The sequence below is a fragment of the Bos indicus genome, chromosome 4 (genome assembly GCF_029378745.1).
Source record: "Bos indicus isolate NIAB-ARS_2022 breed Sahiwal x Tharparkar chromosome 4, NIAB-ARS_B.indTharparkar_mat_pri_1.0, whole genome shotgun sequence".
Classification (NCBI taxonomy): Eukaryota; Metazoa; Chordata; class Mammalia; order Artiodactyla; family Bovidae; genus Bos; species Bos indicus.
The window spans coordinates 7,840,220-7,859,437 of record NC_091763.1 but is presented as its reverse complement, the minus strand read 5'-3'; the positions used below and the strand labels follow the sequence as shown (position 1 = coordinate 7,859,437).

At 47.4% G+C, this 19,218-nt stretch overlaps 1 protein-coding gene across 2 annotated transcripts in view; it reads left to right on the top strand.

Annotated features, from left to right (window-relative positions):
* Nucleotides 1-19,218, top strand: part of ABCA13 (ATP binding cassette subfamily A member 13) — a 335,950-nt gene that overhangs the window by 64,165 nt on the left and 252,567 nt on the right. For both annotated transcript variants that reach the window (XM_070787451.1, XM_070787452.1), the window contains exons 14-17: nt 3,130-3,243; nt 9,467-9,557; nt 14,058-14,234; nt 16,123-16,429. In XM_070787451.1, coding sequence (XP_070643552.1) covers nt 3,130-3,243; nt 9,467-9,557; nt 14,058-14,234; nt 16,123-16,429 — 689 coding nt within the window. The remainder of the gene's footprint in view (nt 1-3,129; nt 3,244-9,466; nt 9,558-14,057; nt 14,235-16,122; nt 16,430-19,218) is intronic.

The following is a 19,218-nucleotide window of genomic DNA, read 5'->3' as shown; positions in this document are numbered from 1 at the left end:
TGGCTTAGATCTCTTGCATCTGTCTTGATTGTCTCTGACTTGTCCTTTTCCTTCTTTGTCTCCAGCCTCCTCTGAGGGCTGGAGTGGGGTCTGTGTTATGGCTCCAGACCAGTCCCCAGGCTGTCCCCTTTGCTTTGACTCCGAGCCTGTGCTCAGCCTCTGGGTTGCACCTCTTCCTGTGGGGTCGTTCCCGTGTCATCACGGCCTCCTCACCACCTCCTCTGTGCTCCTGGATGTTTCTTGAAATACACAGTAGTTGCTTCATACATTTTTTTCCTGTCTTACCCTAAATCAGTTCCAGATAAAGACCTTTATTCTGATGCATACACTGGCCTCGTCTTTTGAATAGAAGGATCTCTTCATGTGCCCCTTGGTGTTTCCCATGCTTGCTCATCCTTAGGAACAGAGGCTCACACTTACCCACAGACGTCATGTGGGTCCACACCTCCCAGGGTCATGTGAAGGCAGAGGGGAGGCGTATGGACAGGCTGCACCTCCCTTTATGGCTCAGACCCCAGCAGCCGAGCAGAGGGTGGGCACACGTGCAGGGCGGGGAGGGCAGTAGGCGGCAGAGGCAGCCATGTGCTGGTGAGCGCTTCATCCTGTCCTGGACTCCTGGTGGGAATTAGCAGCAGGAGCCCCTCGCTTCTTTCCAGCCCCTGAGCTGGCGTGACCTGTGCCCTTGTGACCTCAGAGGTGTGTGGTTGGACTCCCAAACCCTCTTTAATCTTATCTCTTTGCATTTAGACTGTTTTTGATATAGAAATATAGTAATGTGGCCATAGGCATCTTCATGGGACTTTCCAGGTGGCTCAGTGGCAAAGAATCCACCTGCCAGTGCAAGAGATACAAGGGATGCGGGTTCGATCCCTGGGTCAGGAAGATCTCCTGGGGAAGGAAATGGCAACCCACTCCAGTATTCTTGCCTGGGGAATTCCATGGACAGAGGAGCTTGGCAGGCTACAGTCCACAGGGTTGCAAAGAGCTGGACACGATTAAGTGTGCACACACTCACACACACACACACACACAGAGGCATCTTCATGGGTATAGCTTTGTATTTCATTTCAATTATTTCCTTAGGACAGTATCCTTTTATTTTGAGAGAAAAAGGCAAGGAAGTTTTTTGTAGGTCAGTGACTATGAATATTTTTTATGATACCAAATTATTTTACAAAACCCTTATGCTCATTTGCTCTGCCAGCAGCAATAAATAAATAAATAGAGTTTTGCACTACTGGTGATAATGTAAATTAATACAGGCACTATGGAGAACAGTACGGGAATTCCTTAACAAACTAGGAATAAAACTACCATATGACCCAGCAATCCCACCACTGGGCATTGTTGTTCAGTTGGTAAGTCGTGTCTGACTCTTTGTGACCCCATGGACTGCATCGTGCCAGGCTTCCCTGTCCTTCACCATCTCCTGGCATTTCCTCAAACTCATGTCCACTGAGTCAGGGATGCTGTCTAACCATCTCATCCTCTGACATCCTCTTCTCCTTTTATCTTCAGTGTTTCCCAGCATCAGGGCCTTTTCCATTGATATGGCTCTTCGCAGCAGGTGGTCAAAGTATCGGAGCTTCAGTTTCAGCATGAGTCCTTCCAGTGAATACTCAGAGTTGATTTCCTTTAGGATTGACTGATTTGATCTCTTTGCTGTCCAAAGGACTCTCAAGAGTCTTCTCTAACACCACAGTTCAAAAGCATCAATTCTTTGGTGCTCAGCCTTCTTTAAGGTCCAACTCTCACATTCATACATGACTACTGGAAAAACCATAGCTTTGACTGGATGGACCTTTGTTGGCAAAGAGATGTCTTTGCTTTTTAATGCCATCTAGATTTGTCATAGGTTTCTTTTCAAGGAGCAAGCGTTTTTTAATTTCATGGCTGCAGTCACTGTCTGCAGTGATTTGGGAGCCCAAGAGGATAACATCTGTCACTGTTTATACTTTTTCCCCTTCTATTTCCCTGGAGTGGCTACCCACTCCAGCATTCTTGCCTGGAGAATTCCATGGACAGAGCAGCCTGACAAACTACAGTCCACAGGGTTGCAAAGAGTTGGACGTGACTGAGTGACTAACACTTTCATACTACTGGGCATATACCCTGAGAAAATCACAATTCAAAAAGATATATGCACCCCAGATTTCATTGCAGCACTGTTTACAATAGTCAGGACATGGAAGCAACCTAGATATCCGTTGACAGAGAATGGATAAAGTTGTGATACATATATGTAATTGACTACTACTTAGCCATAAAAAGAAATGAGTTGAGAATCAGTTGTAGTGAAGTGGACGAACCTAGATCCTATTATACAGAGTGAAGTAAGTCAGAAAGAGAAAAACAAATACTGTAATTAATGCAGATATATGGGATCTAGAAAAATAGTACTGACGAGCCTATTTGCAGGGAAGAAACGTAGACACAGGCTTAGTGAACAGACTTGTGGACACAGCGGTGGAAGGAGTAGGTAGGATGGATTGAGAGAGTAGCATTGTAATGTAAAAACATTACGCACCATGTGTAAAATAGACAGCTGGTGGGAATTTGTTGTATGACACAGGGAGCTCAAACTGGCGCTCTGTGAAAACCTAGAGAAGTGGGATGGGATGGGAATGGGGAGCGAGGCTTGAAGAGAGGGGATATATATAGTTATGACTTATTTGAGTTGCTGTATGGCAGAAACCAACACAAAAAAAGCAATTATCCTCTAAATAAAAAAAATTATCCTTCTAATTAGAAACAGTTTTGCTTTCTCCTAGAGTTGGGTATCATAAACCAGATCATAGATGCTAGTTGAGAATGTATGGTTGAGGAGGACGTGTGGGCAGATGTTGTCTTATTTAGCCAGTGTATACTGGAACATTCATTCTTAGAGTGACCCGTACCCTGGAGACTCCATGGTGAACAGATGGGCAACGTGCAGTGGAAGGAGCCTGGAGGAAGGGGCACTGGCACGGTCACCTTATCCGGTGACGTGTGGCCTTGGAAGATCTTTGCTCTGATGGCCAAGTTGCACACAATGTGTATCTCCTTGTTGTGGCAGCCACAGGGCTGGAGGATCTGCCCAGTGCAACACAGCTGAACTAGAGACACACCCTGATGTGCTTTATTTTGCAGGTAAATCATACTTTTGATTTTGTGGGCAAGTTGAAGACTTTGTCAGAAACACTGCTGAGTGCGTCCAGCATTTTTCAGAGCAGCGGAAACGGCCAGATGCTCCACCAGCTGCAGGTGAGGGGTGGCTCCTTTGCCACCAAAGGCTGGGAGACCCCAGGTGTGTCTGCAAAACCAGAGGTCTCCTTCAGAGGGCGCTAGAGAGTCACCTGCGGCTTGGCTTTGCCGGGTGACTAGTAATGTTGATGTAAAATTGGATAAGCGAGAAAACTTCTTGTAAATGATCAGTTGTTTTGCCCATGTAAGATCTTACTGCTGTGAGAATGATCAATAATTCATTAATATTTATTTGTGCTTTAAATTCCATATTAACTTAAAGCTGTTTTTTTTTTTGTTTTTTTTTTTTGAGCAGAGAACGGTTTATTTCAGGGCCATGCGAGGAGACAAGTAGCTCGTGCCTTGGTCTCAGTTTTTTATTGGAATATATTTGCTTTACACTGCTGCATCAGTTTCTGCTGTACAGCAAAATGAATCAGGCATACATATATGTATATCCCCCCTTTTGGATTTTCTTCCCATTTAGGTTCCCGCAGAGTATTGGTGAGAGTTCCCTGTGCTATACAGTAGGTTCTGTTAGTTATCTATTTTATACATAGTTATCAATTGTGTATATATGTCAATCTAAATCTCCCGATTCCAGTTCATCAGCCCTGCCAACTGAAAGCTTTTTGGAAGGTTTGCATGCTTTTGAACTGTGGGCCTGTTAAACCCTTCATTCCCTAATATTCTGTATTGAGAACATAATGTATTCCAAAAAATCATGGACTTTAGCTTCAAATGTCTCAACCTCTTCAGAGAAGGACAATCACTAATTACAAAACTTTAATCAAGGTAGGTCACATGATAACTTTCTGGGGCATCTGTGTCGCTCTAACTTGAGCTTGAGAAAATATACCTACATTTTGTTCTTGTTTGGTTTGTTTCTTATCCACCAGACGTGTAGTTCTAGGTGGTCCCGAGCAGGGACTCAGAGCTGGAGAGTCTTGGATTCCCAGCCCTGTCCCCACTGCCGTGTGATCTTGAACTTCTCTGTGCCTTGGGCTTCTTACCTGTGAAGGGAGGAAAGAACCACAGTTTTGAACTGTGAAGCGATTTAGATTATGTAAATCGAACAGGACTGAGTGGCTTCATTTCCACTTTTCACTTTCATGCATTGGAGAAAGAAATGGCAACCCACTCCAGTGTTCTTGCCTGGAGAATCCCAGGGATGGTGGAGCCTGGGGCTGCCATCTATGGGGTCACACAGAGTCGGACATGACTGAAGCGACTTAGCAGCAGCAGCAGCAGCAGCAGCAGCAGCAGCACCAAAGCACTGGTACGTAGGAGAAGATGTCTCTGCATCTGGGTCCTTCCCAAAGCAGATACTGAGATGAGATTGCATCTGTGAGGATTTTGTCAAGGAAAGAGGTGTTGAGGCAGAGGCAGGGAGGCAGGAAAGTAGGAGAGGTTGGTGAGGCAGGAGAGGCAGATGAAGCAAGGGAGTCAGGGGAGGCTGATGAAGCAAGGGAGGCAGGGGAGGCATGGGAGGCTGATGAAGCAAGGGAGGCAAGGGAGGCAGGGGAGGCAGAGGAAGGCAGGGGAGGCAGGGGAGGCTGATGAAGCAAGGGAGGCAGGAGAGGCAGGGGAGGCAGGGGAAGGCAGGGGAGGCTGGGGAGGCTGATGAAGCAAGGGAGGCAGGGGAGGCTGGGGAGGCAGGGGAGGCAGGGGACGCTGATGAAGCAAGGGATGCTGATGAAGCAAGGGAGGCTGGGGAGGCTGGGGAGGCAGGGGAGGCAGGGGAGGCTGGGGAGGCAGGGGAGGCAGGGGAGGAAGGGGAGGAAGGGGAAGCAGGGGAGTCGGGATGCTGATGAAACAAGGGAGGCTGGTGAAGCAAGGGAGGCTGATGAAGCAAGGGAGGCTGGGGAGGCAAGGGGAGGCAGGAGAGGCTGGGGATGAAGGGGAGGCTGATGAAGCAAGGGGGGCTGATGAAGCAAGAGAGGCAGGGGGAGGCAGGGGAGGCTGGGGATGAAGGGGAGGCTGATGAAGCAAGAGAGGCAGGGGGAGCCAGGGGAGGATGGGGATGAAGGGGAGGCTGATGAAGAAAGGGAGGCAGAGGAGGCAGGGAGAGGCAGGGGAGGCTGGGGAGGCAGGGGAGGCTGGGGAGGCTGAGGAGGCAGGGGAGGCTGGGGAGGCTTAGGAGGAAGGGGAGGCTGAGGAGGCAGGGGAGGCTGGAAGGGAGGGGAGGCAGGGGATCCTGAGGAAGCAGGGGAGGCAGGAGGGACTGGGGAGGCAGGGGAGGCTGAGGAGGCTGGGGAGGCAGGGGAGGCAGGGGAGGCTGAGGAGGCAGAGGGAGGCAGAGGGAGGCAGGGGAGGCAGGGGAGGGAGGGGAGGGAGGGGACTCAGGTGTGGCAGGGGAGGCAGGGGAGGCTGGGGAAGCTGATGAAGCAAGGGAGGCTGATGAAACAAGGGAGGCTGATGAAGCAAGGGAGGCTGATGAAGCAAGGGAGGCTGATGAAGCAAGGGAGGCTGGGGAGGCAGGGGAGGCAGAGGAGGCAGAGGAGGCAGGAGAGACTGGGGAGACAGGGAGGCTGAGGAGGCAGAGGGAGGCTGGGGAAGCTGAGGAGGTAAGGGAGGATGGGGAGGCAGGTGCGTCAGGGGAGGCAGGGGAGGCTGGGGAGGCAGGGGAGGCAGGGGAGGCTGGGGAGGCAGGGGAGGCAGGGGAGGCAGGGGAGGCTGGGGAGGCAGGGGAGTCTCGGGAGGCAGGGGAGGCAGAGGAGGCAGGGGAGGCAGGGGAGGCTGGGGAGGCAGGGGAGTCTCGGGAGGCAGGGGAGGCAGAAGAGGCAGGGGAGGCAGGGGAGGCTGGGAAGGCTGGGGAGGCAGGGGAGGCAGGGGAGACTGGGGAGGCAGGGGAGGCAGAGGAGGCTGGGGAGGCAGGGGAGACTGGGGAGGCAGGGGAGGCAGGGGAGGCAGGGGAGGCTGGGGAAGAAGGGGAGGAAGGGGAGGAAGGGGAGGCTGGGGAGGCAGGGGAGGCAGGGGAGGAAGGGGAGGCTGGGGAGGAAGGGGAGGCAGGGGAGGCTGGGGAGGATGGGGAAGAAGGGGAGGCAGGGGAGGAAGGGGAGGCTGGGGAGGCAGGGGAGGCAGGGGAGGCTGGGGAGGCACGGGAGGCAGGGAAGGCTGGGGAGGCTGAGGAGGTAGGGGATGCTGGGAGGCAGGGGAGGCTGGGGAGGCTGAGGAGGCAGGGGAGGCTGGGGAGGCTGAGGAGGTAGGGGAGGTTGGGGAGGCAGGGGAGGCTGGGGAGGCATGGGAGGCTGGGGAGGCAGGGGAGGCTGGGGAGGCAGGGGAGACTGGGGAGGCAGGGGAGGCTGGGGAGGCAGGGGAGGCAGGGGAGGCAGGGGAGGCAGGGGAGGCAGGGGAGGCTGGCGAGGCAGGGGAGGCAGGGGAGGCTGGGAGGCTGGGGAGGCAGGGGGAGGCAGGGGAGGAAGGGGAGGCAGGGCAGGCTGGGGAGGCAGGAGAGGCAGAGGAGGCAGGGGGAGGCAGGGGAGGCTGGCGAGGCAGGGGAGTTTGGGTGCTGGGTCCCCAGTCAGCAGATCTGGCCCTGCAAGATGTGGGTTGTGGGGCCGGGTGGAATTGGCCCCGCCAGTCCCTGTGTTTGGTGAGTGCCTCTGTTGAGCTGAAGTCAGTTACCAGGGGACAGGTTCCTGTGTCAGGGCGCCGTGGCTCTTAGGCGTGACTTTGGTGATGGTCACGGCTGAGAGCAGCCTGGGGAGGTGTGGCCTCTGGGCAAGGATTTCCAAGCATAGCAGTGGGCCTTGGCCGGTTCCGTTCCTGGAGTTGGAGGTCTGTGATGCTCTTGTGGTGGGTATGGCTGTTACTGCTTTCTTTTTTGTTTTCCCGTGGGTTCGTCTGCTGACATAAAGATCAGGAGACATTTTCTGTTATGAATCATATAGGGTAAATACTTCAGGCTTTGATAAGGGCTCTGCTATAACTACAGATGATTACATGCAATATGTGTGGGTGTGCTTAGTCCCTTCAGTCGTGTCTGACTCTTTGTGACCGCATGGACTGTAGCCCGCCAGGCTCCTCTGTCCATGGGTTCTCCAGGCAAGAATACAGGCATGGGTTGCCATGCCCTCCTCCAGGGGATCTTACCAACCCAGAAATCAAAGCCATATCTCCTGTGGCTCCTGCATTACAGGCAGATTCTTTCCCACTGAACCACTGAGGAAGCCCTACATGCAGGATAATAAACAGCAAATCGAGTGTCTAGAAAGTAGCATGAGACATGTGAGCAGGAGAGCACATGACAGTGCCCAAGTCCGTCTCAAGAATCAGGTGGTTTGTGGAGGGGTAGGGAAAAATTAGGAGCTTGGGGTTAACAGACAGTCACTACTGTATATAAAACAGATAAACCACAACTTACTGTATAGCACAGGGAACCATATTCAATATCTTGTAATAACCTAAAATGGAAAAGAATATGAAAAAGAGTAAAAGACTACACATACGTATAACTGAATCACTATGCTGTACAACTGAAACTAATACAACTTTGTAAATCAAACATACTTCAGGAAAAGACAAGGAGGCCGTTTCATGGCGAAATCTTCAGTTTAGCTGAATGCTGTTTACACAGTAGTCAAGTTAGAAATTAAAGCCAGTTATTCAGTCACTTGAAGAACTGTTTGCTAAGAGCATGAAGTGTGGTGAGTGGCTCTGTTTCTTAGCATCAGGATCGCATTCAAGGAGCATCTGTAATATCCTTGGACTTTCAATAAGTGATGTCAGGGCCCTTCGCTGGTCTGGCTCTGCCCCCAGAGGGCCAGGTTAGTATTCTGCTGATACCGGCAACCCTGACTTTTTCCTTCAATTAAAAGCATCTTTTTGTGGAGATGTTGCTGAGATTAAATGACTAATACATATAAAGTGCCTTCCACAATGGTGGGTGAGTAGCTAGTGCTCAAAGAAGATCCCTGGAGATGTAAATGGCAGCCCACTCCAGTGTTCTTGCCTGGAGAAATCTATGGACAGAGGAGCCCGGTGGGCTACAGCCCATGGGGTCACAGGAGTCAGACACGACTTAGTGACTGAACAGCAGTAGCGGCAGGGTAAGAATATAAACAAGATTTTTAAAAAGCAGACACTGAGGTTTCATCACGCAGTCCTGTCATCTGTAGACAAGAGGCGACTGTGAAATTAAAGAGCTAAATGCAGAAGGTGGTTCTTATTTGAAAATTGTCAGAAGTCCTCAAGTTATAAAGTTGTTTGGTAAAGGTAAGTCAGGATAACATCAGTGTTCTCCAGGGAGCTAACAAATCCCCAAATTAATCCCCACTCAGAGCTCCCCCTCCCTTCAGCTGATCCTGCATTGGCGCCCTGCACCTACATTTTCACTCTCAGTGGCTTGTATAGTACGTGGGTGGTACCACAGTGGGCGTGTGCATGTGCCCGCTGCACGGTAAGCAGGCAAGAGGCCATCAAGCTGATGAAAGTAATCTTGGAGAACCTTCCACAGGGAAACCTTTGACCAATGAGGTGGAGCTGGAACTGTCCATAGTGAAAGAAGATGTGCATGATGATACGAAACGTGCTTCCAGAGAGAAGGCTTTGAATATTGCAGGTTCAAGACAGGGTTTGGGAAAAGGCTGAAACCTTTCGTCAGTGTTTTTGTAACAATGACCCCCTCTTTATAACTGACCTGTGGAAAAGGCAACACAAAGGATTTATATAAAGGACCACCAAATAGTTTTGTTAGAAAGATTTGAAAGAAAAATCAACACTGAATTCATTCTTTGTTTTTAATGAGTGTGTCCTAAGTGATTCAGGCGTGTTCAACTCTGTGATCCCATGGACTGTAGCCTGCCAGTCTCCTCTGTCCATGGGATTCTCCAGGCAGGAATACTGGAGTGGGTTGCTATGCTCTACTCCAGGGGATCTTCCTGACCCAGGGATCAAACCTGCATCTCTTACATCTCATTGGCGGGAGGGTTCTTTACTACTAGCACCACCCAGGAAGCCCCTTATTTTCAATATTAGTGCATAATTACCACTATCACTCAAATTGTTTTCAGTCTTAATGCATATTTACAATTATAACCTAAGTGGTTTACTTTTGTTTTTCAAGTAAATTCCTGAGCAAATGTTGTCCTGTTATTCACTGGGGTGTTTTAAAACCCTTTACAGAGGACTCACTTTTTGAGCCATTTTCCCGTATCATGAAACTTGAGATAAACCTAGCAAATATTATTTGACGAGAGGAATGGTGGGATTATTTTTGTTAAACTATATTGTTTTCCTCTAGGAAGCCCTGAAAAACAAATTTATAAGAAGCTTTATAAAAAGCCAGCTACACATTGATGTAGGCAAACTGACTGAAAAGCTTCAGATCTTCGGTAAGTGTGGTGGATGGTGTGGTGGGTCCACCCTCCGGCCAGGAAATTTCTGGGTGACACAGATAAGCCACTGCTTCCTCCCCCAGTTTCTGGTTTCTCATCTGTTAGATGAAGAGCTTGAATTAAATATACTCCATAGTTTGCTTATAACTGAAGTTTTCTTACTTGCTGATTCAGGGCTTGAATAGTAAGGGACTTAGTTCAAAAGGAAGGGTTCTGATTTAAATATATGAATTGTGAGGTATAACACAAGTTTATAAAAGAAATGGCTATCACTGAGTTACTAAGTCAATTGAAAGCATTTATATTGATTTGAGGATTTGAAGATCTGAAGCTTAGATAAAAAATTCATCAATCAGCAAATGTTTATTGCATGCCTACAGTTTATCAATCTGTGACTTCATTTAGATGCTCAACAACCGTTTTGTGAACATGCAGGAGAGTCAGGCTCTGAGCGAGAATCTGATTTTCCAGGTGCGTCCCAAGGATGCTCCCAGGAGCGTGGACCAGTAGATGGAATGGAAGTACTTCCAGGAGGGGAGGAAGGGTGTCAGGCCATCCGAGGCCCCCAGCACTGTGCTCATGCCCGGGACAGGGGGCTGCGTCTGCCTGGAGCATGAGGGTTAGTGGGGGGCAAGGCATTAGTGATTTATGGCCTTAGAAAGTTTAACAGTATTTTTAAATAGATATTACTGCCTTGAATCATGTTTTCATATAGTTAAAAGCAGACTTGAAAACACAGTCATTCTGGAAAACTAGCAAGTGGCTCCCTTGCGAGCTGTGGGGCGAGGATCATGCTTCCTGTCCCGACACTGAGGCTCATTACTGTGTGTGCCTGCAGCCCCACTAGGGCTACCTTGGGGCACAGGGACCAAATGCTTCTCCAGCACCCTGCTGAGAACCCATACCACTTCTCAACAGGTTTCTATTTTCCATATTATTCAGTGAAGTGGTTTTTTTTTTTTTTTTGGTTCTTTAATTATTTGAAGGTTTATAACTTAATTTAGAAATATTTGGGATTTTCCACTTATCTTTATGTTACTGATTTCCAGCTTCAGGTCACGGTGGTCAAAGCATGTACAGTCAATATGACTTCATTTGTTCCAGATTTGTTGACTTAATGCCCCTGCATGGTTAGCCTGGCTTCTCCATATAACAGTTCTATGTGGGGACGGGATGCAACCCTGTGTGCCCTTGGTTTTTGTAAGCCTGTTCTATTGGCTATTAAGAAGTGCGTGTTTATATTTCCTGTTATGGTTGTGGATTTGTCTATTTCTCCTTGATTCTGTCAGTTTAGGCTTGATTTGTTTTGAGACTGTATTTAATTTTCTACTGAGAACATGTAAGATCTTTATTTTCTTATGTTTGTATTTAAAATTTTTGTTTCTTTCTAGCAGTTTTACTTTACATTTTACATCATGGGTTTCCTGGTTTGGTTTTGAGGCACTTCTTGAATTAGTTTCTTGATATCGTACATTTCGGGAGAGTCTTATTCATTTTCTCTTGGTATGTTACTTCTGAGCAACTTTCTCTCTAATTTTCCTCTGAAACTCCAATTAAACACCATGAAAGATTTTCTTTGTCCATATGCTTATTTTATCTTTTTCTCTTGTTTTCTAATCTTTTTTTCTCTGTGCTTCAGCTTGAGATCTTTTTTTTCGTGCTTTTTTTTAAATCCGCTTATTCTCACCTCAGCTGAGAGTTCTTTGTTTCATTTGTCCTGTTTCCCAATCTAAACTTGCAATTTGATTCTGGGTTGGTTTTTTTTTTTTTGGCCATACCTCTTGGCATGTGGGATCTTAACTCCCCAACCAGGAATTTAAATCTGTGCCCCCTGAAGTGGAAGCGCAGAGTCTTAACCACTGGACTGCTAGAGAAGGCCCTGGAGTTTTTTTTTAATAATAGTTTTCAGTTCTTTGCTGAAATTCTCCCTGATTTGATCTAATTTTTGGACAATTGTATCCAAAGATTTTTGAAACATGTATTGAGTCTCTTGTTAGTTTTTCATCTTTTTTTCTTCTAGGTTTTTGGTTATTCTGTTTTATGATGTCCATGAATACTAATAAGTTGGCAGTATCTCTGGAAGCTCTTTGAAGCCTTCACACAGATTTTTAAAAATCATCTGTATTTTCTAGTTGTTTGTCTTCAGCAGGTTGTCCATCACTATCATTAATACTTTAATATTGGATCCTTTTAGTCTGCAGGCAATTGTCCTTCACATATCAGATATTTTCCTGTCATTTCATTGAATCTTTCACCTGTATGTAAAAAATAATGTCATTTTAATCTTTAGGTTCATTTTTCATCATTGTTTCTGTTTTTTGTTACTCATTTTGTTTGAATTCTCTCTTTCATGTTGGATGGTTTCCTTAAAATGTTTGGTGAGGTTAAGAACGAGGCGCTGAAACCCAGTTGGATGCTTCTCATGTGCATAGTGCTTATTTGGCCTCAGTTTCCTTCTGTGGGTCTCAGCTGAGGGAGGGTTTGTCCCCAGGGGCACCTGGCAGGGTCACAGATGGTGAGCTGCTCTGGCCAGGACAGCTCCCCTAACAGCGGTGGCCCCAGATATTGGGAAGCCTTCGTCTGGAAGAGCCAAAAGCATCAGGATGGAGGCAGTTGTTGAACATCATTTTTAGGGCCAGAAATCGGGGACCTTAGGTCTCCTTGGAGAAGGCGATGGCACCCCACTCCAGTACTCTTGCCTGGAAAATCCCGTGGGCGGAGGAGCCCAGTAGGCTGCAGTCCATGGGGTCGCTCAGAGTCGGACAGGACTGAGCGACTTCACTTTCACTTTTCACCTTCATGCATTGGAGAAGGAAATGGCAACCCACTCCAGTATTCTTGCCTGGAGAATCCCAGGGATAGGGGAGCCTGGTGGGCTGCCGTCTATGGGGTCGCACAGAGTCGGACACAACTGAAGCGACTTAGCAGTAAGTCTCCTTGCTGGTCACGGCTCACACTAGTGTGTCTCAGGCCCTCAGTCATAAGCATCGAATGGGAAAAATGCTCAGCTTCTCCTGGCAAAGCTTGGCTGAAATCACTGTAGAATCTTGTGCCCTTTGCCTGTGTGAGCCTCTGAGTCTTGCTGCCTTTGCAGGCTGACTGGGACCCCATGGCCTTCCTGTACCTCCTGCTCCTTGGTCCTGTGTGTCTTCCCTCCGTCTCGTTGTGTGTGATACAGACCCAGGAGAGAGAAGCCGGCCTGGTCCAGGCCTCTCACGGTGGGCTTTTGTGCCCTGTCCTGTTTCCATCCTCTCCTGTGGAGGTGCCCCCCCCAGCACTCCCCAGCACCCTCGTCAGGCAGGGGAGGGCATTGCAGTGTTCAGACTCAACAAATGGTGAAGACTTGAGAGGCTCTTGTGGCACACTTGCTCTGTTGAGTGAGAGCTCTCTCCACATACATGCTGCTGCTTTTGGGGGTTGAGGGAGGGCTCTGCACGGGACCCTGAAGCCTGTGGCATTTGTGTGGTGCTGCTTTTCTAACAATACACATGTACACACACAGCTATAATGATTCAGTTATATAATGATTCAGCTATGCCAAGCCCACTTAAAGCAGCTTTGGTTCTGTCCCTGGGAGACAAGCAAAGCTACACTCTGCAGAGCCCAAGTCACTCCTTATTCCATGAAGCCTCTGGAATGACACACAGTGAAATTTCTGGCAAGCTTCCTGGGCAAGCTTGTAGAGCACACATTCCAAATGACAGACGATCGGCAACACAGAAATGCCCCCTTGGCCCCATGCTGCCAAATCGAACACTTTGCCATTCTCTATCAAAAACAAGAAAACAAAAATCCCCAACAGTCAGAGCTCCTCAGAGTGTGCAGCCCTCCTATTTTCTAGCTGTTGAGCTTAGTTTCATTAGGAAGAATTGAATTAAGATTGGTGCCTAGTTCTCCTCTTCAGCAGCTGGAACCATGACAACAGGAGGTACTCAGTAAGCACTTACACACACGAGGTACCCACGAATGCTTAATCCTCAGGACGATCCCATAGGGGATTCTGATTTCTTCACACTTCAGATGAGAACACAGACTTTGACATTTCAGACAACTTTCCAGTGTAAACATGGAGTTACAGTAGAGCTGATTCAGGAGCAACACTGGATCTTGTCCCCATTGCAGAACCCGCTACCCGGCTGCCCTGAGAAAGTACAGAGCGGGCAAGGCCGCCTCTCGCTCAGAGCTGGCTTCTTGCAGCCCATGTCTCTCACCTTCTTTCCCTTGGTTCTTCATTCCCTCTGGCCCCTGCTACTGACTTGCCCATTGGTTGCAACCTCACCTTCTGTGATTTAACTGTTTTCTCTCCAAGTATCAACATCACAGGGAGTGTTTGTGAAAGTTTGCCCTCAGCATGGAAGCAGCAGTTTTAGCATGGAACAGAACTGGACTGTTTCGAGTAATTTTCTCATGAGGCAGCTTATTTGCATAATCCCCGCTGTAGGAACCGTACGTGCTGTGCCGAGAAAACTTGCTATGTCCTCGTTTTATGCTCCTCAGGAGGGAAGTTGGACGCCATGTTGAACCACACGGGCGCCGGCCGCCTGCGCTCCCTGGGCCGCGTCCTGGTCGACCTGGCCTCCTGCGTCCAGCTGAACCGCTTCCGGGGCCTGGCCTCTGCTGCCGCCCTGGAGGCCACAGCACAGGCGCTCCTGCGGAAGAACACTTTATTGGCCAGTAAGTATTCAGTTAACACGCATGCTCATAAGGGCAGTGCTTGCGTATTTCTCCCCAAACGTGTCATATCATGGCTCCAAAAGAAACGGAGTGCTTCCCAGGTAAAACGAGTAAAGCAGAATTGGTTGCCTTGAGTTGGTGGAAAGATCGGCCTTGTATGCTATTTCCAGTATCTGTTTTTCCCAGTTTATTAAACTAATTTACTAGTTTATGGTTAAATTTCGCATGACACATTACACGACACGTTACGCTTTTCTTGATTAAATCTATGATTTCTTACATCTCTGTTATTTTTACCATGGTGTCTCAACATCATTGGTGTCAGCAAAAAAGAGACAGTGGCTAGTTCAGGTCTTATTGAGTCAACATGAATATGATGTATTCTTGTATTCCTTTTGAATAAACAGTGAATTGTTTCTATTCAGCTTTGTGTTAGTTTTCTAAGGCTGCTGTGACAGTCTCACAGACTAGTAGCCTAAATAGCGGAAATTAATTTTCTCACAATTCTGGCGTCCAGGTATGGGCAGGCCTGGCTCCCTCAGAGACCTCGCTCCTCGGCCTGTGGACGGCTGCCTGCTCCCTGTGTGTCTCCTTGCCTCCCCTCTGTGTGTGTCTTTCCAAAATTCCCCTTCTTATAAGTATCCCAGTCCTTCTGGGCTAGAGCACATCTTGTGACCTCATTTTCACTTGGTGACCTCTGTAAAGGCTCAGTCTCCAAACAAGGTCATATTGTGAAGTACTAGGGGTTAGAGCTTCAACTTATGAATTTCCGAAGGGCGGACTTCAACCCACAGGGGATTTTATATAAGAAGTTGGAAGAATTACTATAGCAGAACACAGAAACCAAAGACATCAATTCTTAGGGACATATTTTATCCCATGGAAGGAAATCCTGATTATTTAAGCAGCCTCGTGTGATTTTTCAAGTCCTGAAAAAATGCAAAGGAAATTAATTTTTATGTATTTATGACACCACAGTGTTGGTTTTATTAAAATAAAAAAGACAGTTCTTTTAAATTACGGATATCATTTATGAATATTGACATAAAAATCTTGAGCAAAATGCAAGCATATGAAAGCAGTACTTTAAAAGGGTTATATTACTATGACCAATGGAGATTCATTCCTGAAATCTGCGAATAGGTTAACAGACACAAATTAATCAATGTGATATGTCACTTTAATAAGATGAAAGGAAAAAAATCATCTCAATGCAATAAAAGAATTCCACAGAATTCTACATTGTTTCATGATAAAAACACTTAATAAACTAGAAATAGAAGGAAACCTACCATGATAAAGGCCATATAAGAAAAACCCACAGCCAGCAAAATATTCAGTGGTGAAAGACGAAAGCTTTCCCCCTAGAATCAGGAACAATGGCCACTTTCGACACTTCTAGTCAATTTTATGGACTTCCCCAGTGTCTCAGTGGTAAAGAATTCACCTACAGTGCAGGAGACATAAGAGATATGGATTCGATCCCTGGGTCAGGAAGATTCCCCTGGAGTAGGAAATGGCTACCTGCTCCAGTATTCTTGCCTGTAAAATTCTGTGGACAGAGGAGCCTGGATGGCTACAGTCCATGGGGTCATAGAGAGTCGGACGTGACTGAGTGCACACACACATATACACAGTCAATATTATATTAGAAGCTGTAGCTAGAGCAAGTACTCAAGAAAAAGTAGGGAGTTAGGAGGTCTTGGTTCTACCTAATGGCTGAGGGCTGTGTCACACAGATTAGCCTCATCTGCCCGGAGTGAGGCCCCTGCATGATGGGGGAGGGACTGAGCTGAATGTCTTGGATGGTCTGGTCAGACCGGTGCTGACGCGCTGTGAGCCTCTCCTAGGTTATGATGACCCCTTGTTTGCCCTTTTCTGACCTTAGGCATCATATTCAACAGTTCCTTAGTTGGTAAGAACCTCAGCTCAGAATCTCTGCAGCTACAGCCCCAGGTCACCTACAGCATCCGGACCAGTATCTTGTATAGCATGAGAACGGATCTGGTGAAAAACCCTTTCTGGAAGTTCCACCCTCAGAGCCTCCCAGCCGACGGGTTCAAGTATAATTACATCTTTGTGCCATTGCAAGACATGATCGAAAGAGCCATCATCTCGGTGCAGACGGGGCAAGAGGCCCGGGACCCGGCCACACAGGCCCAGGCCATCCCATACCCCTGCCACACCAGCGACCTGTGAGTACCCTGGCCATGGTGGGGGGCCCTGTGTTGGGAGACCGGATAGAGGAAAATCCTGGAGCTTCTGCATAGTCGTTCCACTACAAAGCACTGGAAGAAAATCCATTCTCCATTTTGATTTCCTAAGGCTCATTTCTATCTGAGCCATCCAAATAGAAGAAGAATTGTTGAGACAATGTGTTCGGTTAAAACTGACATCAGGCATCTGTAGCCTCAAACACCCCTTGGAATAAGTTTGATGAGTACTATTCAAGGGGGCTTCCTCCCACCTGAACTAGGGAATCAGAGAAAGCGTGTTTGTTCTTCAGCAGAAATCCTTACAGTTTAGGTCTGCGCCACCCACATGTAGGGGTGGGGGATTCCCAGAGGCTTGGGGCGGTGGCTTAGTGGGGTCTGTGTTGAACTGGGTGATTCGGTGGGTGATCTCTTGGGGTGACAGTGAGGGGAAGGTCAGTTGAGGGGACCCAGGGCAGTGCCCACCCTTGGGATGCCCTTCCGTTTTCGACGCTCCAGAGTGAGACACGGGTGGTGATGGGGTGGTGCTGTGTTTAGAGAGGTGTGCGTGCATTCTCATCCTTCCTCCTCCTTGATTATCCCAGTGGGTTAGTAAACAGGACTGGGAAAGGAGAGGATGAAATCAGACTCCCTTCTCCAGGGCTGGGGAAGCCACACACTTCTGTGTGTGCATCTGGCACAGGCTGGGAGGGAGGGCACAGCCCTGATGTGAGCCTTGAGAGCCCCAGATTTACCCCTCTCTGAGTGCCTTCCTCGCCCATATCATGAGTCACAAGGGACTCGAGCCCCAGTGCTGGAGAGGGTGGTAGAGGCAGAGAACCTGCATCAGCCTGGCACTGGGGTCATGGGTGGGTTGGAGGTAGATGAAGGGGAAAAGGCAGTCAGGAGGCCAGGAGGGTGAGCTGGGGTGAAGTGTAGTGGGCAGTGGAGGTTGACCACCACCCTGCACTTGCACCGATGTCATGCATCTTGAGAGACAAGAAAAAGAAAGCGTATTTCTCCAGTGCTTCTTCCTGCATGTACAGTTTTGATTCAACATGCTCATCATTTTCTGTCTTTGAACTCCCGGGACGCTGCTAATAGAGGCAGGGCACAGAGAAAACTCTATTAACAGGGGCGTTATTAACATGCAGATCAGGGATTCGCCACCTTCAGGAAAAGCGATGGTGACAATGAAATGTTTATGAAGATCAGAGTATCCTTTTAAAAAGACTTTAATGAAAATGTTTGATTTCCTCATTTCAAAATTTGTTGACAAGCTTTTGTTTGGGTTCCAGAGTAAGGATAAATACTCAGAAGAGTCTGGAACAGGTTTGTTTAATTCATGCTGTCCAGATAACAGGGAGGTGACAGATAGTCCTTTTTCTGAGGTCACTTAGACATCCTTGATTTAATATGTTTCCTTTTTTGTTAGGTTTTATGAACAAATGGCTGTCAAGAGTTAAGAAAATAGAGGGAAAAAAACCATACTTCATACCCTTTCCTAAATCATAAGTTGGTTTATTTTGTTTGTGGAGTATCCTTGCTTACCTTGTGATACATATTTTATATACTTGAAATCATGACATCTTGCTAAGAGTGCAAGTTTTTGTGCTGTTTCTTCATTTGAAGCCATTCATGGAGCATTTGCTATGTGTCATGTATGTATTGGACTGTCGTACTTGGTGGTGAAAATAGGTGTTGCTCCCGCCTTCTGGAGGCTTGCAGACAAGGATTAACCAGGACCATGTGAACCCCGAGAACTACGGTCACCCTCCCCTGTAGGATGCCCCAGGGGTGAGAGTCAGAGGACCTTTTCTTGCCCAGTTGGGAAGCTGGTGGAGGTGCACATGCGTCAACATTGTGTATCAGCCTCTTCCCTGAGGTCCGAGTGAGGATTTGAGGCCAAGCAAAATGACCGCGGTCCTTCTCCCCTGCCTCCTGCTCCTTCATTTTCTCTCTGTCTGTAGTTACTCCCTTTTCAACACACTTCTGTGTGTTAAAAATTCACTCGGGGCACACGAAATTTCCTTATTTTCTTGTTCTGTTGTTATCTTTTCAAAGAACTGCACTTGGACTTTATCAATTCTCTTCTTTTGTCTTACTTACTTGTTTCTGCTTTTATTTTTATTACTTCTTCACTTTTATGTATGGTCAATTGTTATGCTGTTTCTTTGGTACTTTTAAAAAAGATATTAATTTATTTATTTGGCTGCATTGGGTAGTTGCGGCATGCGAGGGATTCTCTCTAATTGTGGTGCATGGGCTTAGTTGCCCCTCAGCGTATGGAATCCTCCCAAATCAGGGATTGAACCTGCATCTCCAACATTGCCAAGCAGATTCTTAACCACTGGACCACCAGGGAAGTCCGTGTGTCTTTGATAATTGTCTTTGATAATTGAGACTTGTGTTTGATTCATTATTGTTAATGTTTTTTTCTTCTCTTTAATTTATGTGTTTGCCTAAGGTGATGACTTTTCTTTCAATCTTTATTTTAACCACCTCCCATGGATCTGATATATGACTTAAAGTTCATTGTTTTGTAGACACTTGCAGTATGGGTTTCTATAATCTTCTTGACCCAAGAGCTGTTTAAGTAAAATTTCTTTCAATTTCCAGATGGAAATTCTCTGGAATTTTAGGCATATGAAATTGCTCAGCTTACTCCTAATAAGAAAAATTCAAATTAAAGCTAGTCTGAGATAGCATTTAAAAAATCAGATTGACAAAAATCCAAAAATTGCATCATACCCTAAATATTGCTGATAAATCCTAATTCTTGCATTTGCCAC